Genomic DNA, 20,368 nt, shown 5'->3' on the forward strand with positions numbered 1-20,368 from the left:
CCCCCTCAACCCCCATCTGCGTGCTTGCAATGCCACTAAAATGACAGTCGGGCGGTGTAAGGTGGCTGCGCAATGGGGAAGCACACTTCAAAGCCGGCCATTTCATCTTCAGCGAGGCTGTCTGCCTCAAGTGGAGCATGAGAGAAAAAAGGGGAAAAAAAGAAAATCAATTCTCTAAATCAGGCTTCTTCCTTCAAGTCGGGTGCTAGTCTTTGTGACGGTGCAAACAATCCAGCACCTGAACTTGTTGGAGGTCATTTGAGAATATATTAGCATTTTTCAGACATCTGAAGTTAAAAACTTTAAAAACAGTGTATTTAAATCACTATGCAACGGTTTATCATTTATCCTCAATGCCGTGCAAGTATTTCATCGTGGTGTAAAAACATGATCCACACCATGATTACCAAGCAATCAGCCATCACTTGAACAAAAAACTGTTCTTAAAACATAAGAGATAATGTCAATTCACAAAGAAAAACATGCTTGTGACGCACTGACTAAAACAAGGCAAGACCGTACAATTCAGTGTTTGAATTAGGGTAGATCAAAGGAATAGTTTGACACTTTATGAAATAGACTCACTTGATTCCCTCAAGTTAGATGTGAAGATTGATGCCTAGACTCTGCCAAACAGTTTGCTACGCTTAGCATCAAGAGTAGAAGCAAAGAGGGACTGCTTTACCCAAAAAGTACATTAATCGCCTCCCACTACATTGAAAGCTCACTAGTGACCATGTTATACCTTGGTTTAATTGCTACAAAAAAGTAAATGGAAAAGTGTTAATATATGGTATCAGTGGACTTGGATACCTTGCCCAGGACGAGAAGACTCCAGTGATCTTCAGAGCTTCTCGTAGACCGATTTTCTTTAGAAAGCACTTAGATGAAATAAATACAATTTAAAGGGTGTACTCTCTGCTTAGAGTCGTAAAACAAATTAAGAATTTTGATTTGACAACACAGAACAGTAAGAAAATTATGAATTGCCAACAGTTTTACTTATTAAGATTTTTTTTTTTTTTTAGAGGAATGATGGGATCCATTCACAAAGCTGCATTGCCCTTCAACTTATTTATTGATGTACTGAACATGGAAAAAATCCAAAGTATTCAAACAAAAAGTAAATAACATGTACATCCTTTTAAATACTCAACAAAAGATATTCTATTCCAAAAATGCTGTGAACAAAGTCAGACTATACAACTTCAAATAAATAATTATTCTTATACTAAGAATTGAGATAAGAGGGGTGGGAGGGGACATTTCTTCATGCCAGACCATCAGCACAATTTTTCAAGACCAAATCATCATGAAGGAGTTACAAAAGTTATTTTCAACAATGACTGGTCAGGCATGAGAAATGTAGTCTCTACCCCACAGCAGCAAGTATCACAACTCATCTAGACTTAAATTTAACTCTTACAAGTAACACAAAGAAGGAATAGATAAACAAGAAAAAGCAGTTGCAAAGATAATTATATAATGCATAGCACACTGCTCATTTAAGGGGAAGCATGACTAGTAATTGGTTTAAACACCAAGCAGGATGCATGTGCAGTATTCAGTGCATCTAAGGCTCGACTAGCCTCCATTTGTTTGTTCAGGATTACCGAGATGTTTGACAAACACTCGCTATCATTAATGGAGCTGCTTTACTGACCTTTCCCCAAAGTGAATAAAGCAATATACACCTTTTTACGATTTTAAAGACAGGTTATATGCATTACGTATATATATGAGTATGAAAAAAAACTAATCAAATAGTTTCAAAACTGTGGTTTATATCCATTCTTTACCACATAAATATATATCTATAATGTTTATATATAAAAAACAAAAACATGTCTATAGTTTAATACCTTTTTTTTTACGAAGCAAGACTATCTACAGACCAAACAACCAACAAATTTGATGCACTGTAATGCTAGTCCATGGGACAAAAAAAACTGAAGGAAAACTTAAATGTAAAGGTTAATATCCAAATCAAGAAAAATACCTTACATACTCAAAAGAAAAACGATATATAATATCACACTTTCCGATGAAGTCCAAACTAGAAACAAAAAAAGTCTGCCAAATACTCAACATAAAAAAGGACTTATTTACATAGCTCAAAGCTCAGGAGTAATCCGTTCTATTCTTCGGACGAGTTTTTTCTTAAGCTGCTGCCTTCATTGGCTTGTCCTCAATCTTTCATACAAAGTATGTAAAAACCCTTGTTGGTCGATATTAAGACAAAATCAGTCTAATGATATATCGTAGGTACACCACAAAACACCACAAGCTTTGTCTGGCGGGAATCCTTTAGGAAGAACTGCTTTTTTATCCTCCATTCACGTTTTAAGATATCTCCACGTTATGATTTTGCATGCACTTTTTGTGAATGTTCCTTTGTATTTTGTTAGTTTCCAAATCATCAAAAAGCAAATTGCTAGTCATAACAACCAGGATGACTGGGCACCCACAGATGATTTTACAAACAAAACCAGCACTGCCATTGATTCTATAATCTAAAGATAATACAAAGATCTCAAAAGGTATCTTTTACATCATAAATCTCCGCAGATATTTCAACCACTGCAAACTTTCCTGTAAAGTTCAAAAGCTCACAAGGTGTCATATGAAGATATTTCTCAAAGTATCCAAGTCAAAATATTTTGTTCCAGGTCCTGTAAAAAGTTTCTCCAAATTTTTCTTTTTATAAAAATAGATGCTTTTTAAACCCACATCAAAGAGGTTCTTAGCTCTTTGGCAAGGTACTGCTTTAAGAATTTTTTTTTGTCTTTTAGCCATTAAGTTTACAATAAGCAACATTATGCAGCCAACCAATAACCAACTCATAATACAATAAACTGAATACTTACAAAATCAACAAAACTGCAAATAGTTCAAAATAAGTACTCGGTAACCACTGAAGGCATAACGCCCCTAAGGCAAATCAGAACACAGAAAAATACAAAGAAAATCACTACACATAACCTTACAAGACTTACTTTTTCAAAGCAGATGTGCAACAAAATGACAAAACCTATAGTACCGTTATAGATGGTCCATCTGTAAAGACAGCAAGAGAATTCAACATCAGGCAACAGAGCCTGCAACATTTTTTCAGTTTTAAAGTATATTGAGAAGATTCAAAGCGTAGCAATAAAAAAAAAAAAAAATCAAAATCAAAAAATAAAATCAAAATCACATTGTTCACTAAGTTTTGTTTTTCTTCGTAACACTGATTTACAAAGCTGTTTTTACTAATGTAGAAAGTTACGGTCAATGCGGTTCCATTTTCTGTTTCCATTTTCTGCTGAGTTTTCTAGAAACATTCTCAATGGGTATTAGGCTTTGTGTGTTTTGTTGGTCTTGAACGAGACTTGCAGCACTCTGTCCCCGAGGCGGTATCCATTCAAGCTGGCGATGGCCACGGCTGCCTCATCGTAGTTGGTCATGGTGACAAAACCAAATCCTTTGCACTTGTTTGTGTTGAAGTCGCGAATAACCTTGACATTTGTGACGGCACCAAACGGCCCAAACATCTGCCAAAGGATGCTCTCATCTGCGTCTGGAGCCAAGTTGTAGACAAAGATACACCAGCCAGTGCCTGCGTGCCCTGGGATGTTGATGCCAGCCAAGCTGGTCACCCCGTCAATGGCCATGGGAGAGAACCTGCTGTAAAAGACAAAAATTAACATGGTTTAAGGCAAAATGAGGACAAAATGGCCCTTTTAGAAGACAACATTGTGCCAACAAGCATAACAGAATCTGACAGACAGTCCCTACAGAGATCAGCACTAGCCATGCTTCATTCTGAGCAGTGTTTAGATTGCTTTTACAGTCAGTGTTAATACCCTCCTTTTTATTAAAAATCATGAGACGTTCAATATATATTTTTAAAATTTATATTTTTTTCAGCTGACAATAAGTGAAAAAGTCAACCTGGTCAAAGAAGAAAAGATGAGTCGTCATTCTGACTGAACATGCATGCACACCAACTATCTCATGAGAGTTACAAGCGTATAAAGCCAGCATAACACTTGTTGAAAAAACTGTTGCTGACAGACAAACCGTATTGGTAAATAAGTACCATATTAAAGTTGGCGTATGTGCCAAGACTGTAATGAAAAGGTGCGCAACAGCCCTAGCTTTTGGTAAATGTGGTTTTGCAGTTTAAAGAAACAAAATTCAAAGTGCACGAAAATTATTGCAGCAGGTGTCACATAAGATTAGCTGCTCCAATTAGCCTCTCAGGGAACATCCACCATGACAGGTATGCTCCCAGCATCAAGGACACGCAGAGAGATTTGGGAATGAAGACGTCAGGCAATGAGCAGGGCAGAAGAGAAATCACAAGTCTATTGTTGCCGGTGACGGGCCTTTGAGTTTTCAGGGGATTGGACTTCAATCATACTCGAGGAAGGCATTCTTATAAAACTGAACTAAGACAAACTGGTATCCTGGCAAATCCTGAAAGATGTCTGACGCAACAAAGTTTAAAACAGGACAGGGCTGTCCATAATAGATCAAGGTAAAAACATGGAGCTCAAAATACAAGTATGCAATTTTTGTGCAATAGCTAGTAAGACATTGTAAAATTCTGTCCTTTGTTATGTAGACAAGCAGTGTGGTCTTTAATCTAGACATGTTGTGACATTATGTCAAGATTAAAGCACTTCACTGCATCACTGACGCTGACCTTATCCTACATAGTCACTAACCCTATTTTAGAGACAGACAAAATCAAGTTTAAAGCACAAATCACTGAACTCAAATTTAACTTAAAGAACTGTAAATAGGGAATTAAAGTGTATATATTGTATAGTACGGCTATGACAGGAGCCCATCAGATAAATGTCAGATTTAATGTTAGGAAGGTATGGTTGGGGTCATGCTTTTAACACTCTGCAGCTGAATTCATTTGAACTGCTGTCTCAGTTACCTATAAATAGCGTGGTGGCTAAATGCTAAGACTGCCATTTGATATTTAGAAGGTCCTGGGTTTGCAACTGGGGCCTTGTTTATTGACAAGTTCTCCCTGTGCGTATTATATAAATTTAGTAGTTCAATGGGCTCACTGAAGGAGAAGTGCGCCAATGGGAATTTAAGATATAACCGGTAAACCAATTTTAAGTGATTAGTAATCCTTAAACTGAAGGTGTGCTGATGTATATCAGCAGACTTATTTAGCCCCCAAATCAGCATCATCCTCAATCATGCAGTATCCAGCTCTACTGTATCGTGGCAGAGGGAAAGTGATTGTTCCAGGTCAGAGGAGCAGGAAGTCTTTAGTAACACCCATCACTAGTCTCTTCCCAGGAGCATATGTGGCTCTGGTCCTCCCTTTCCTACTTGTAACATACTGAACACATGTCTACTTTTATGCATCTTGAACACATGCTAAATATTTACATTTCACTCGCGCCAGCGATTCACTCACACCAACTGCATAATGTATATGCCTGAGAGGGGAGCACTAATTCATGCACACAAAAGCTTTTTCCTTTGATCAACAACCTCATATTAGATCAGGGCTACCTTATGCAGTGTTAAATACCTACGCAATGTTGCCAAGAGCTCATGCAGGGAAAAATAAACATAAAAAAAGAAAGGTATACCATCAACTCCCTCATGTTAGGTGTGAATTTCCCTCTGGATCAATTATGGCAGGCTATGAAATCTAAAAATGAAAATCAATTTACCTTTTGACTCCATAGGCCATGTTCAGCAGATTGTCCAACCTAAACACACACACACACACACACACACACACACACACACACACACACACACACACACACACACACACACACACACACACACACACACACACACACACACACACACACACACACACACACACACACACACACACACACACACACACACACACACACACACACACACACACACACACACACACACACACACACACACACACACACACACACACACAGGTTGATGAAGATGCATTTTGGCAGGATTACAGAGATGAGTAATATCTGATAAAAGTTTGTTGCATTCAAGTGAATCCCAAGGCCATCATTAACCTGTTCACTAAACCTATTAATCAAAATTCAACCTACACAATACAGCCAACCCGGATAAATTCGTTTCATATCGAAAGTGCAGGTTATGTTAAAAATACTGCCGCTTTCACAGAATTCTATATAAAAATATAACATTTCCACAAATTGTGATTTGTGTGACATATCGGTGGACTGAAGAGCAAATCCATCATGGACTCATTTTCACATGTATAGATACTAAATAAGCTTACTGACAAAAAAGTTTCAGACTATCTATTGATTTATTCATCAGAGTATTGCTCATCTCATTTTGTCAAAATCTGCTCAAACCCAATTGTGTGAAAGGCCTACATTTGCAACAGGAGGAACACAGCAAAGTTGGAAATGTGAATATGGGTTAGAACTATTCTGTCCAGAGTATTGAGCTCCAACACAGAATATAAAAAAAAGAAATACTGTTGAGACAATTTAAATGCTAATTTCAAATAGCCTCCAAGGGTCAACAGACTCAAAAGCACTAGCAGTATTAACCATACTTGGGTCTAATCAGAATTTTTGGTGTGCCCCTTTTACCTGAAGCGTTGTGCCTGCTGTGCGAGGGGTCCTGGGTACCTTCGATTGGGTGACTGATACAGCTGGGACAGCAGTGCCTGGCTGGTCTTCTGGCTAGGGTTGTTTGCAAACTTGACTGTAATGGGTTCAGTGGCACCAGGCGGCTTCTGACAGTTAAGACCCTTGATAGCCTCCTCAGCTTCAACTCGCCGATCAAAACGAATGAAGCCAACCCCCCTGGAAACACCTGAGGAGTGTACATTAACATACAATTAGTCATATGCCAAGTTTCTCTTAACAGCAATGAAATCATTCAGTAATGAATCAGCATTAACTTCACTTAACGTCACAGCCTAAACAGTAATTTAGGGGATACATAATTATGTTTATTGGGGTGGATTTACAGTTTAAAAATTTACTAAATTATTTTTTGTAACTTCGTTCTCATCATGAGAGTTGTGCATTACAATGAGCAGAACAAATAAATTGATTTTTTTGTTACCACAACCTCTGAGCATTTTAAAATGCTATGCGCTGCTGTGAGGATGCATCACTGCCCTGCATTACTACAAAGTTCTGAATCAATAGAAGTGAGAATACTTCTAATAGCTATAAATCTGAAAAATACACATGATGGAAGAGAGTTTTGTGTAGCAGGCATTCAATTCGCAATTGGCAAAATTTCAGGTATATGAACAACCTTAAATATATTTCTATATTGATAGGTAGATGAGCCTAAAGGAAATATGATACACATCTAAAAATAATGCAAATATCAACACATACAAGAGGCAGAAACACAAACATTAGTAGTGACCCGCTCCAAATCAAGAAAAGGAGCGAATACCAAAAGAACAAGAGAAGTGTGCAGAAAGAATAAACATGGGGAGGTGAATAAGCAAAGTTCTTTTGACGCAGCATCAGCAACAACATAGTCTTCCAATCATGGGACATTTGTGGGCGGCAGGGAGACTAAGACCGAAGATTGCAACATGCACAGACGTCTCAAGACAACAGCGGGGTGGGAAAAAAAAATAATCAAGAAACAAAATGTTTGCTAAACATCACTGAAACTCAAACTTTACAGACGACTATATTAGTACCATTAAATTAACTTCTGGTTGTACGTTCTGTGTGATATGAAGCATTATTATCTACCTCCTACATTATTAGTTAGCTAGCTATTTAGAGCAAACCCCGCCAGTTCAAAAACCTTTAAGTAAAAAATCCAATAACTTGATTTAAACATTACTCATTTGGACAGCCATGCGTGTCTTTTTGCTCTTGGTCTTGTTTCTTCCTGCCAATCAGCCTTGAGCTTCAGATTCTTTGCCAAGTCAATAACAACAACAACAAAAAAAAGGTCCATCACTCCAGTACCCCATGTTGCTTGGGGTAATTCTTGCTGCACATGTGTTATTGTGATTTATTGTTAACACTCATGTTGTCCTTGGATCAAATTGACCCATTTTCCCATATCAATGCTCCTGTTCAGTAACACTTGAAAATATATGTTTTTCTCGCCTAAATTTTTACCCTTAAAAAAGTGCTGCTGTTTCCACATGCTTTGGCCCTCTGGGATGACCCTGAGTTCATTGGGAAGGTAACACTCCCAACTTGTTGTTTCTAGTGGCAGTGTGACACTAGGCCTTACTGACACAGAGCTACAGAGGTTAGAACACAGAATTTCTATTTCCGTTCAAGTAAATCTGAAAAATTAATAAAAAGCACTACTGTAAGCATATTATAGGGGCTATATACTAAAATAGTACTCTAGCCACATGTCTCAACTTAAAACAGAAAAAATCCAGAAAAAAATGACTTATAAAATGGATTTTATATGAATGTATTTCTACAGATATGTCTGTGCGTTTGTCTTATTTCTTATTTCTAAAAAAGCCAAAAAAGTGCTAAATACAAAACTTCTGAAATACAAAAACACATCCACATCACTCACAAATATGTCTGAAAGAAGTACATACATAGATTTATAGAAATAAGTAATCATAATTTTATGAAATGGTGAAATGCCATCAGAAGTCCATATATTTGCCTTCAGACCGCTGTAAGAGCTCACAGGAATAGTTTTTGTTGGCCATGTTTGGTATCAATCAACTCGTCTTCTTATTGGCTACACAGGGATGCCAGTTTTATGACCTTATCTTCTAATTCGTGGGCTCCACTGTCAATCTTTCCCACGTGGGCCCAATGGGGAGTGTGAGATTTCATTTGCTTAGCTTGGGGGTATCTTGAGATACACTGATCATATTGGCTGGGAACAACGTTCATTGCAAACTGCACAAGCCAGAGAATGTAACACTATCTTTGGTTTTGCTGTAGCCCGCCCACGGAAAAAGATACACACGATAGAAACCAAGAAATGATGCACTATCTAGATTTCTCTACGTCAAAACTTGGGCTGAAACTACAAGATTGTGAAGGGACCAGATAATTATGGATTACAAGGCTTGGATATTCTAATACCTTAGGGTGTTTTCGATGTAGGAAAACAAGGTTTTTGGCGATCTTTTACCGCTGTGATTAAAGACACGAGGAGACAGGTAGGAAACACACACTCGATTAGACTCAAATATTTCTGTGTTTCTTCACTTCAGAACATGATTATCACTGTTGTGAGTCACCTTATTGCTTCGTGTGTAGGCTCGATGGAATCAGGAGACTTTAAGCTTTCAAATGATGTATGGCATGACCGTGTTTATGACGGTTTAATGCTTACAATTTATGAAAGAAGTCAGCACTTCCAAAAAACTGCGAGTTTATTTCCCGTGGACGGGAACCGTCCGCCCAAGAAGTTAACTACCCAAAATAACATGATTGATACCACACAACGCTCTTTGGCAAGTACAAATCTCTACTTTTATTAATTTTGGGGTGTCTTATTCAATTTAATAGCAATAGAAAAACAAATTGAAATGTTTTGAATTAGCATTGAGTAAAAGTTGACATATTCCAGTCTGTGATTATCCATCAACATACATTCCTTTAATTTTAGTCCAAATAATTCCTAACACTAAAAGTGTTGATTTTCAATTTTAACAGTAAGACAACACAATGTTTAAAATGCTATAAAATTGAATAACACCCCCAAAATGAGTTGTAATTGGTGATTGGACAAACGACCTATGGCAGCGTTTTTTCGGGGAGTCTGAAATCGGAGATTTACATGGAAGACAAACATTGGAAAAAAAAAGGGACAAAAACCAAAGAAAGTTAAAAAATAATAATAATAATAAAAAGTTAACTTTCCGTTGACCGGAAGACAAAAATGGTTAAATAAGTGCATTTCTCTGTTATGATACAGTATGCATATTTGGACATTTTGTATGCATTCCAGTGTTTGTAGTTTATTTTGTAATGTTTGTGCTTAAATTCTTGTATGATTTCTTTTCCTTAAAAAGCCAAACATTAAACAGGCATCAGAAAGCATGAGTGCCTTTGTATAAAGTGTAAGTCTGTTAGTTTGTGACCAATAGCATGCTGCTTCTGGGTTTCCCTTTTTCTTACAGCTGGATCATAAATACTAAAGTAAACCTGAAAGTGAATTCTCCAGATAAAAAGTGGATGTTTGAAAAAAATAAAGATAACCATAATGCACACCTGAAGGAATATGTTACGTTGTTATGCAGGACACAGGCACAGAACCATTGGGAAATGTCTCAGGGAGAAATTCGATTTATTAGTGTTTCGTAAGGGTTCTGCTTCCTTATGACAGTTGAAAAATAGACACTATGACTGCTCTAAATGCATTTCGTGTCTTGCCATGAAACAGGCATTGCATGTACTGTACACCCTAGGGATGGCAAGAGAAAGGGGGAGAAAGCAAGATAAAGTAAGTGCAGGCAGAACAGAGATTGGAGGGAAAAAGAGTATGAAGAATTCAAGAATCCTGCTACTTGACACCCATTTCATATTCTATCCATGTATGCACATTTCGGAACACCTTTAGTGGAAAATTGCATTTTTGGGGACCTCATTCCACCACCACCTCTGATAAATTTCTCAGGCCTGACTGTGTCATTTTGTTAGGCAGTCACTGGGGGAAGGGAGGGAAGGAGGGGAAGAACAGTAAGAAAAGGGACAAAAAGAAAGTTGCCATGTCCTACTCACCAGTCACCTGGTCCACCAGAATGCGTGAGGTAATGATGCGTCCATACTGAGAGAAGAGCTGCTCCAGTTCTTTCTGAGTCATGGTTTTTGGCAAGCCACTAACATACAAATTTGCGTCTCTGATGGAGGCGGAGCTTGGACGTGCATAGGAAACCTATAGATGGAGACAGTACATGATAATTAATTACCGCCATCTTTAGCACATGCAGTGAACTCGCAAACCTCTAATACCATTTGTTTAAACCAACAGAAGCAGAGGAGCAGATGCTGTGACACATTTTTAGCAGAGAGAATGCAAACACAAACTCATAATTAACCTAAGTTTTAGACTAAGTTTTACTTAAATATTCTCATGCTATGGAGCTTGTGTCATTTTGTATGTGGCACATTGCATTCAATTACTAATTTGATCACATCAAATGCCTTATGCAAAAACAAAAATGCTTAGTTAAAATAAATACTTGATGTGTAATTTAAAAACAGTATTGTTTATCAGGTCACAGAAATAAAATTGCTGATACTATTTCAGGATATTTATAAATGCAATGAATTTTTCTTAGTTATACAAACAATTGCTATTGGTTGCATTTCTGATATAAGCACTTGGTTTTCAACTAAACTAGTACAGTGTCAGTGCCCATTTAAAACCTGCCTGTATGTAACGGGCCGGTGGCTTGGCCTGTGGAATTCCTGCTTGTAGCATTCTCCAGAACCACGGTACCGCAAAATAACTTACAGAAGGACTACAATGCACTTGATATACAACTGTATTCTACTAATTGTGTACTTCTAGGGAAACATTGTACTACTACATTTACCTGACAGAAATGTTACTGGATCACAAGATAACAAAATAAAGTAATCACAAACATTTGACTCCTATATTTGACACCCATCCGGCCCTTTATGAGAGCGGCATTAATCAACCACCAGAACCGGACAGAGTAGAGAGACAGAGTTAGCCGGCTACGGAGTGAGTGAGTGAGTGAGTGAGTGTGAGAGAGAGAGAGAGAGAGAGAGAGAGAGAGGGTAAAAGGCAATCAAAAAAAAGTTCTTGTTTTGACTACATTTTAGTGTTGTCTTGTTTCAATAACATTTCATGTTGATATTGCAACAGTTAGCATTTAACAACAGCTGTGAATTCAACGCTTCAGCAAAGGTATTCATTTCCAAACAGGCTTAAGGACTTGACGGTTATAAAGTATTGTTAATGTATGGAGGACTTTTGCTGACAGTAATGTTAACAATAGATGTGACATGAGTCAGCAGTCCGTCACTCTGAACAGATAATCCACTTTTCAGTAGGAATTTCAACATTAAAAAAAGTACACAATACCAAAGTCAATACGATGCTATAATACTTAAACAATACTCGTTTTATTTAAACAGTGTAATGTCATTTTTTTCAGTGTCATTTTTTTTGTTTCAACTTTGATTTAGAGTGGAGTAAACGGGGGATCAAGGGCGTGATTTACATGTATTCTGGAGAAAAAGTCACACTTCTGGACCCACAGCCAGCTGCTCTGAAGCCTGCATCACAACACAGCCGGCGAACAGTACAGTCTTCCATGAGTTCACCTGGAACTCCCAGACAGCAAGCATGTTTATTTACGTCTGTTTCTCTCTGCCGTTGTTTTTTCACACAGAACCAAGCTGGTTTAAGTTAACTTAACTGACGTTATAGAGGTCCACTAAAGCAAGTGCTAAAGTTAGCTAATATAGGCTATCAGAGACAGCTTTAGGGTGTGACAGACAACGGCAGAGAGAAACCTACTCACTTGTTGGTTTGGGAGTTCCAGGTGAAGTTGTAAAAGCTGCTGCCGTACATGTAGAGTAAAGCCAGTAGCTAAATGCGGACAAGCCGTCAGTGAGCACCGCACACAGAGATGAGGGGCTATTCGCTGTTTTTCAATGCTGGTCCGCTTTCTTCTTCAGCATTTAGCACCAGTCTAGAACAATTGTAACATTAGGCGTATATACTGCCATCGTCAGGTCCAGAAGGATTGCATCCCCCGGGACCTACAGTACTGTAGAAAAATAACGGCACATTTTTAGAATTTTGGAACCTAAGTGCAGGTTCTCATGACATTCATTTTGCCTTCTGCAGTGTAGTTGGCAGTTTACCTATGAAACAGAGAACTGTCCAGCAACAGTCTGCTTCCCGATAAATAAATAAAAGGTTTTGTACTATACACTTCAGTCTGTCACATGTTTTCGCTCTTGTCTATGAGCCTCTCCCTTTCTCTCTTTTAAATCACTCAGTTATTATTGTTGTGGCTGAAGGAGCATTCTCAGAGAAGGCCTTTTTATTTAATATAGGCTATGTATTTTAGATACTTTTTTATTATGTGCTGCAGCTGAATATTTTCAAACAAGATAACCCTGTCTTTGCATTTTATTTTAATCACATTTAAAAAAAAATATTTCTTACGAATGGCTTTGATATTACAACTTTAAATTTAGCCCACTTTGTAGATAATCCTGATATATCTATATCATGCAGAAAATAAAAATATATATATAGTGTGTCGCCAGGGACGTCACTAGGATTGAAAGACGGGGGGGCTTAGCCCCAAGGCTATGCAAAACTCTCCGTTACAAAATCTTCCAAACTAATGTTAGCTTTTAGTTACATCCAAGCAGCATGGGGGGAATTTACTTAGGTCAGAAAGTGTCTTCCTGCTGAGTTATTCTTTAGGCTAAGACTTTACCGTTCTCTGTCTGTGTGAATGTGTTGTAAAGTAATACCATACCTAATTCCTCTATTAGAAAAGTCGCAGTCCAAAATAAGACTTTCATTTAAGAATTTTATTACTGGGGGTGTAATGATACACATATTTGTATTGAAGCATTTGGTATGATGCTTTTGGTTAGGTGGGCATCACAAACCGAACGACTTGTTCGACTGATCCTATTTCTTATAAAAAAATTTAAAAAAACAAAAAACAAAGTGTCATAAAATAATGTTCTCAGTGCTGCTGCACTCAACAAGGCAGCCCAAACGACGAAACAGGCAACATGCCTTCCCCTCCCACTCCTAAAGAAAAACCCACTACTCCAGTCAGGCATGATACGCTGAACTAGCTTGTTGCAATATGGTTGAAAAGGATCCTATTTAAAAGTCTGTCTGAATTTAATAACCGGATGGCAAGATGAATAGAAGTTCAAGTACGTATTTATGCATGTATTTACAGTATGTATGTACAGTACAGCCTAGTCTAGGTTTGGGAACCATCTACATACTTTAATTTATTACAGCAAACGAATGCAGAAAGTTATGTTGGTCAGAATATAGCATATAATATAAATATCATGAAATACCTAATATATCTGTAGACTACTACTGACCTCAATCAAGCCACCTCCCTCAGAATCAGCTGCCCTGCCAAACGTCCCTCTCAAACTAAAGGATAAACTGGTACAACAGTTTTAACAGTGACACTTTGATATTTAGGGACTGATATTTAAAAAGAGATAGCAGGCTATATTAGTAATAACTATCACTCCCTGTGTGTGCGGTACATAGACTGTATATCATACACCTACAGTCTATGGTGCAGTAGCAAGTCCAGACCAAAGATTTGCGACAAGACTAGATAAATCCTACAGCTACTTGCTGCAACAGAGCTGTCTGCAGCATTCTGAAAGCTGCCAGTTTAGACCAATGATAAGAGACAGGACGGTGTTTCACCTTCATAGCCATTGACTGTTTGTACTTTTGTCTAACTTTCAACCTAAAGAAAAAGAAGTAAAACATTTTTTTTTTCTTCTTCTTTATTGGAGGGCTCAGCAACATTTTGGTGTAGCTTCCGCCCCCTATAACAGGCCTAATGCTGTACATGTGTACTGCCATTTATCCAAAAATTCAAGATGCTTTTATGGCCCAGCCCTATATTGAAAAAAGGTGCACTATGACATCCTGCATGGTCATTTTTTGTTGACATTTCAAGTAAATTCCAAACAAAACAGAGCCAGCTTGCCCCCCCCCACATGTTTCCGTAATTGTTATGACTGACTGACCCAATCCCCTCCCCCAAATCTTTTTGGTGATTGGCTAGAGTATTTGTTGTATTTTGGTGCACAGCCTGTGCCTCTAGTGTTTGACCACTGAGGCGTATATAAAAGCCTCCAAAGAGCAGAATGTCATGGGACCTTAAAGTACAGAAATAATCATGAGCACATGTCAAAATTTGGTGCGATTCAAACATGAAAGTTTTCTATCCCTAAATTTGTTTATGCCCACAGACATTTTAATGAATAACTCACTGCTCGGTGTGAGTAGGGATCTGGCTAGCTCCTAGTAAGACCATTGTCACAAATGTATCACATTTAATAATCTGGCGTAAATCACGCAACTTTGATTGAGCGATATGGGTCATTTGAGATATCTATCTATCTATCTATCTATCCCCACACACACACACACACACACACACACACACACACACACACACACACACACACACACACACACACACACACACACACACACACACACACACACACACACACACAGTATAAAAGCAAATTAGTTTTTCCACCAGCATATTGAGTGCTACGTTGCCTGATGAATGCTAATGGAAGCCACCTCCCTGTAAAGGCATAGAGCAGTGCTTCAGCACATGCAACCATAGAAACAGTTCTGCTCTACTTGAGGCCCAGGCAAAGCCGCATGTGCCCAGATTAACAATAGGCTCTCCCTTTACACCCCACATTTCTCCAGCCTCATTATGCCTTGACTCCAACCCAGAGAGCTAGACATAAACGGAATATCTTAGATTTTGGCAACCAGTCATGAATGGTAAATTATTTCTTAAGTTGAATTTGACTGATAGGGTAGCTTATTGGAGATATGAGTCAACATGTCAACGCCCCTTTGAGATTATAAAAAAAGAAGAAAAAAAGACATTTTACCTTGATGGTTTTGGTCTGAAGTCTCAAGCCATTTAAGGTATTGATGGCTTTTTCTGCGTCCTTCGGGTCCACGTAATTCACAAATCCATAGCCTAGGCTCTGCCCTTCAATCACAAGACAAGAAAATACATTAAGTGTCACACATAATTAAAAAGTGATAACAAGCACTACAACTAAATATGGACAAAACTGCATTTTAGGAATCTTGGTGAATGGCATCAATGCAGTTTTATGTAAGTGTCAGTAACACTAGGATACACAAATGAATAGTCAGTCTTTATCTGGGAGGGAATGAACACAGCAGGTCACAGGCCGATTTCCAACAACCTATAGTAAATTATCAAACCAACTATTTGACCAACATGTCTTAAATTAAAAATGACAAGCAATTGCTCTGCTTTCCCCCCAGCCCATCTCTGACAAAGTGCAGTAGCCAAGGCTCAATGTGTTCCCCTCCCTCTACAGTTTATCTCTAAAATGTACAATAGATTGACACCCACTCTTTATGTGCACAGAGGCAATTCAATTTCCTCCACCCACACTGCTGGATCTCTCTGCAATTCCACTGCCGGTCAAGTTCACCAGCTCAAGCAGCTTCAGCATATTAATACAGTACACAAGCAACTGTTGTGTCTTAAACTTTATGATATTAAATCAGGTTAACATTTTCACATAACTATCAACTGTTATATTTAAACACAACACATGTTCAGAGGGAGTGAATTTACAAGAGGTCAATACGTGTTGATCACTTACATATTCAAACTTTTTCTTTTTAATCACACTCAATTGTGTTTGAGGTTCTGCTTTCACATGTTGTAGACTATGAAATATACACATTTGTGTATATGACTGTGACAATATAAAATTTATTATGTTAAAATAGGCACACATTGGCGTATTAGTATGGACAATATTACTTGCAGCATTGCTAGCAATTGCACTTACACATCTGAACACCTTGTATGCATCCATGCTGGCTTGATCTGTCTTACCACCATGAGTCACTGCTCTCATGGGGTGTTGTGCTATGATGAAGTGAAGTTCATGAACTTAATTTCACATTGCATCTCAAGGACATTTATAGCCTGGTGGGCAAATTGCCTGCTTTACTGTGTTCTACTGTACATGATGTATGTGCACACCCCCCTACCCTTCTCGAGATTTCTTCATATGGAATGTCTAAGAAGTCGCTTTGACTGGGAGGCCTTTCCATGTTCCTATTATAAACAACTTGCTCACTTTCAGCTGCTATTAAAGGAGTACAGGAGACGTGCTGTGATGCACTTTCAAACAGAAAACTGCACCCTGCGCTGCCCGTAGTGGGAGGAAAATGACACGAAGACTAAGCTGCTGCTGCAGCAGCAGCAGCCAAGGCGAGAACATTAAAAGCAAAGAGGAAGTACGCATCTCTCTGGTGATTACTTAACATCTGATGCAGCACCAGTACACAGATGTAGGCTGGCTTAAATCCATTGCCACAGGGCCAAGGGAGAGACAAAAGCAACAGTCTGGAGGGGATAGGGTTTTATGTAGAGCTGAAATTAAAATCAGAGCACCGTTCCTGATAAATGTCTTTGAAGAACATTAAGGGCCTAATTTTTCTCAAACTGAGTTTGAAGAAGTTTTCACACTTCTATTCAAGCTTTTAATCTTTAAAAAAGAAGAAGATACTATCTTAACTTCTCAATTTGCAATGGCCTTCTGGTCAGTTATTTTTGATAAAAGATGGCCACCAATTATTCCATAATCGCAACTTGTATAATCAATTGGACACCTTATAAATGCCTGAAAAACAAGACAAACTACAACTAAAAGCGGGAATTAATCCTTTTTACTGACCCAGTCCTGGGATTTAGATCCGAAATGTAGAAAATTTGACCAAACACCAATGACACTGACCTTGAGTTACAGTAAAATTGGCAATAAAGAGCAATAAATGGGCACAATGAAACTCCTTCAGAGATAGCATTGGAACAGCAGTCCTAAACAAAACACAATTTTGAATTTGTTACCGTCAGTGCGGTTTACACATTTGCCTAAAATAGAAATAAAAAGGCAGTCTCTTTTTGTATGGCTAATTACTCCTAATCAGATTACCACTGAAACCAGACCCTATCTACCCACAGTTTCACTTAAGATGCCGGTACAACTGTCATCTCTAATCAAATCTAACAGAAGCTCTCATTCTGAAAACCAAGTGATGCTTGTGTAATTCTATACTCTTCATTACCTATTTCCTTTTATAAAAGGTGTAAGATAGAGATTAACATGGCACATGCAAGTTTTCAAAGACATGTACAGCTTTCAAACACCCAAATACAAGATGAATTTGACTGCAATGCTACACACAGACATAAACAGATCTAGCAACCAGTTTTAACCAAATCCAGTTTGGTGCGTCTATAAGAAGATGAATTAAGGCAGAGGACAAGCAAAGTCAACAACTGACATACAGTTACTATACCATTCAAGGTAGCAGGGGAAGATACCTTAGAGAACTAGATATTAATTTCAAGCAATGATGACTGCAACGTTACAAAAAACTGTTGAGTTATATATTAAATTATATGTACAGATTCTAATGTTAAGGGTAGCAAATTTCTCTGACTTAAAATAGATTAATGTAATAGATCATTACAAAGAAAGTTTTCCTTTAATTTTGTTGCAAGGTTGCGACCCTGTATGCAAACAAAATATAATCTAGTTAGACATGCATTAGAGTTCCAGATATTAAAAACATCTCAAATCTAAACTGACCTTGTAGACTTGCTCTCTATTAATGTTAATCAGTCTGGTTGGATCTACTCTGCTTTAAATGAAAACTTCGAATTACCTGTGCCTACAAAGAACCAAGAAGGCCTATATGGCACCATAGAGGAACCCGCACTTTGGTAGTTTTGTTCATCTATAAATGTTTACATTTTTTTTGTTTAAGGTCACCTAGAAGAACAAACTTGATTGAGTCATTAGGGGCCCTACAGCAAACTGTTTCCTTGGTCAAATCACAAAAAGGTTCCTTTATGTTCCTTGTTAAAACTGAAATCACACAGCCCCACTTTACGGGGACATGTAGTATTGCCTCATGTCTTTTTAACTCAGGGCAGACAGATTTAAAAAAATTTGATTTATTTATTTCCTTGCCCTTAAAAATTATTTTGAGAGCTACATTCATACTTGGTCTGCTAAATATGTAACCCATCAAAACACGTTTATGTTCAATCATCCAGGCAGACTGTGCTCCACACTGATTTTAAACGAGGATCACTTGCCAATTTAGCTCAATCCATTTCACACATCAACAATCAAATGCATTTCTTGTACGCATGGCTACATAAGTGCATTTATTCCATGCAAGACTACACAGTTGACAATTTTTATCATTGCTGCATGCCAAAAGTCAAAATTCCGTAAATGCATTATAAGAGTTTCCTATGACATCCATCGACACAAATACCGCAATGTTGGTGCATGGGCTGTGGCGCTCTTTCTGCCATTTTGAATATAGAGCACTTAGTGGCACTCCAGTTTAGCTAAAACTTAGTTTTATCTTTAAAGAAGTTGTTTTTACTACAAATGTACCTTTAATAGAAATGATTCTTAGAGAAAGCCTAAAGGAAAACAGCTTAGTGTGATTATAGAAGCAAGCAGAGAAACCATTTAAAATATTTGGTGTACTTTTATATTTTTTTGCAGCTGTAGGAACTAAGACTAATGTGTGAATAGTGGTCAACTAGACATGTTCTCTGCAATAGAACTCCGCTAGTGCCTACATTGGTATGTTTGCTCATTGTGATGTCATTTCTTGGAGTATCTTCTAATGCTTTATAACACTAAAATCAATACAACCTAAGCTAAAGGCCATTGCAGTCAAATTAAAATTCTTTAAATTGTGTCATAAATAAAATTTAAAAAAACGTTTTAAATTTGACTAAATAAAAAAAACATTGATAAAAAATATTTTTAAGTGTAGAACCATAAACAAACACTCATTTATTTTTTAAGATATGCTTATTTTTACAAGCAGAGTGTAAAGGCCTAAAGTGGTAAATTAATTAATTAATGCTTTAGATCGATTTAAACAGGACCATGTAAACTCTCTCGCAAGTCACCAAGGAACCCCCCCCCCCTTCTCTAAAGGTTAATATTTCAAAGCCAATTGTGGTTAGGTGCACATCTTCCTACCTCGGAGTCTCAGAATAAAGAAAATCCAAAATTATTAGTAATAGCCTCTTAGTTTAACAGTGCTTCTCAATTAGAGCCCCACCCCTTCCTTAAGGCTCATTTCGTTTTAAATATCTTGTCACTCAACTAAGGCCGTTAAGGATATTTCAAATGCAACAGATTTTATATACATCCTCAAATTGTCGTGGTTCCTGTCATAAAAAGTAATCAACATTATAGCTGTTTACATACACTCACCTAAAGGATTTTTAGGATCACCTGTTTTTTCTCATTAATGCAATTATCTAATCAACCAATCCCATGGCAGTTGCATCAATGCATTTAGGGGTGTGGTCCTGGTCAAGACAATCTCCGGAATTCCAAACTGAATGTCAGAATGGGAAAGAAAGGTGATTTACGCAATTTTGAGCGTGGCATGGTTGTTGGTGCCAGACGGGCCGGTCGGAGTATTTCACAATCTGCTCACTTACTGGGATTTTCACGCACAACCATTTCTAGGGTTTTCAAAGAATGGTCGGAAAAGGGAAAAAGATCCAGTATGTGGTTGTCCTGTGGGCAAAAATGCCTTG

The 20,368-nt window shown here is 37.8% G+C and overlaps 1 protein-coding gene across 5 annotated transcripts in view; it reads right to left on the reverse strand.

Moving 5' to 3' along the window:
• Positions 1 to 1,059: 1,059 nt before the first annotated feature.
• elavl2 (ELAV like neuron-specific RNA binding protein 2) overlaps positions 1,060 to 20,368 on the reverse strand; it is a 44,006-nt gene continuing 24,697 nt past the window's right edge. For 4 of the 5 annotated variants that reach the window (XM_034856491.1, XM_034856489.1, XM_034856490.1 and 1 more), the window contains exons 4-8: positions 15,615 to 15,718; positions 10,701 to 10,854; positions 6,594 to 6,819; positions 5,694 to 5,732; positions 1,060 to 3,666 (exon numbers count right to left, since the gene is read on the reverse strand). In XM_034856491.1, coding sequence (XP_034712382.1) covers positions 3,336 to 3,666; positions 5,694 to 5,732; positions 6,594 to 6,819; positions 10,701 to 10,854; positions 15,615 to 15,718 — 854 coding nt within the window. In that variant the 3' untranslated portion in view covers positions 1,060 to 3,335. The remainder of the gene's footprint in view (positions 3,667 to 5,693; positions 5,733 to 6,593; positions 6,820 to 10,700; positions 10,855 to 15,614; positions 15,719 to 20,368) is intronic. The other variant, XM_034856493.1, reaches the window with a different exon arrangement.

Source organism: Etheostoma cragini, chromosome 19, assembly GCF_013103735.1.
Source record: "Etheostoma cragini isolate CJK2018 chromosome 19, CSU_Ecrag_1.0, whole genome shotgun sequence".
NCBI lineage: Eukaryota > Metazoa > Chordata > Actinopteri > Perciformes > Percidae > Etheostoma > Etheostoma cragini.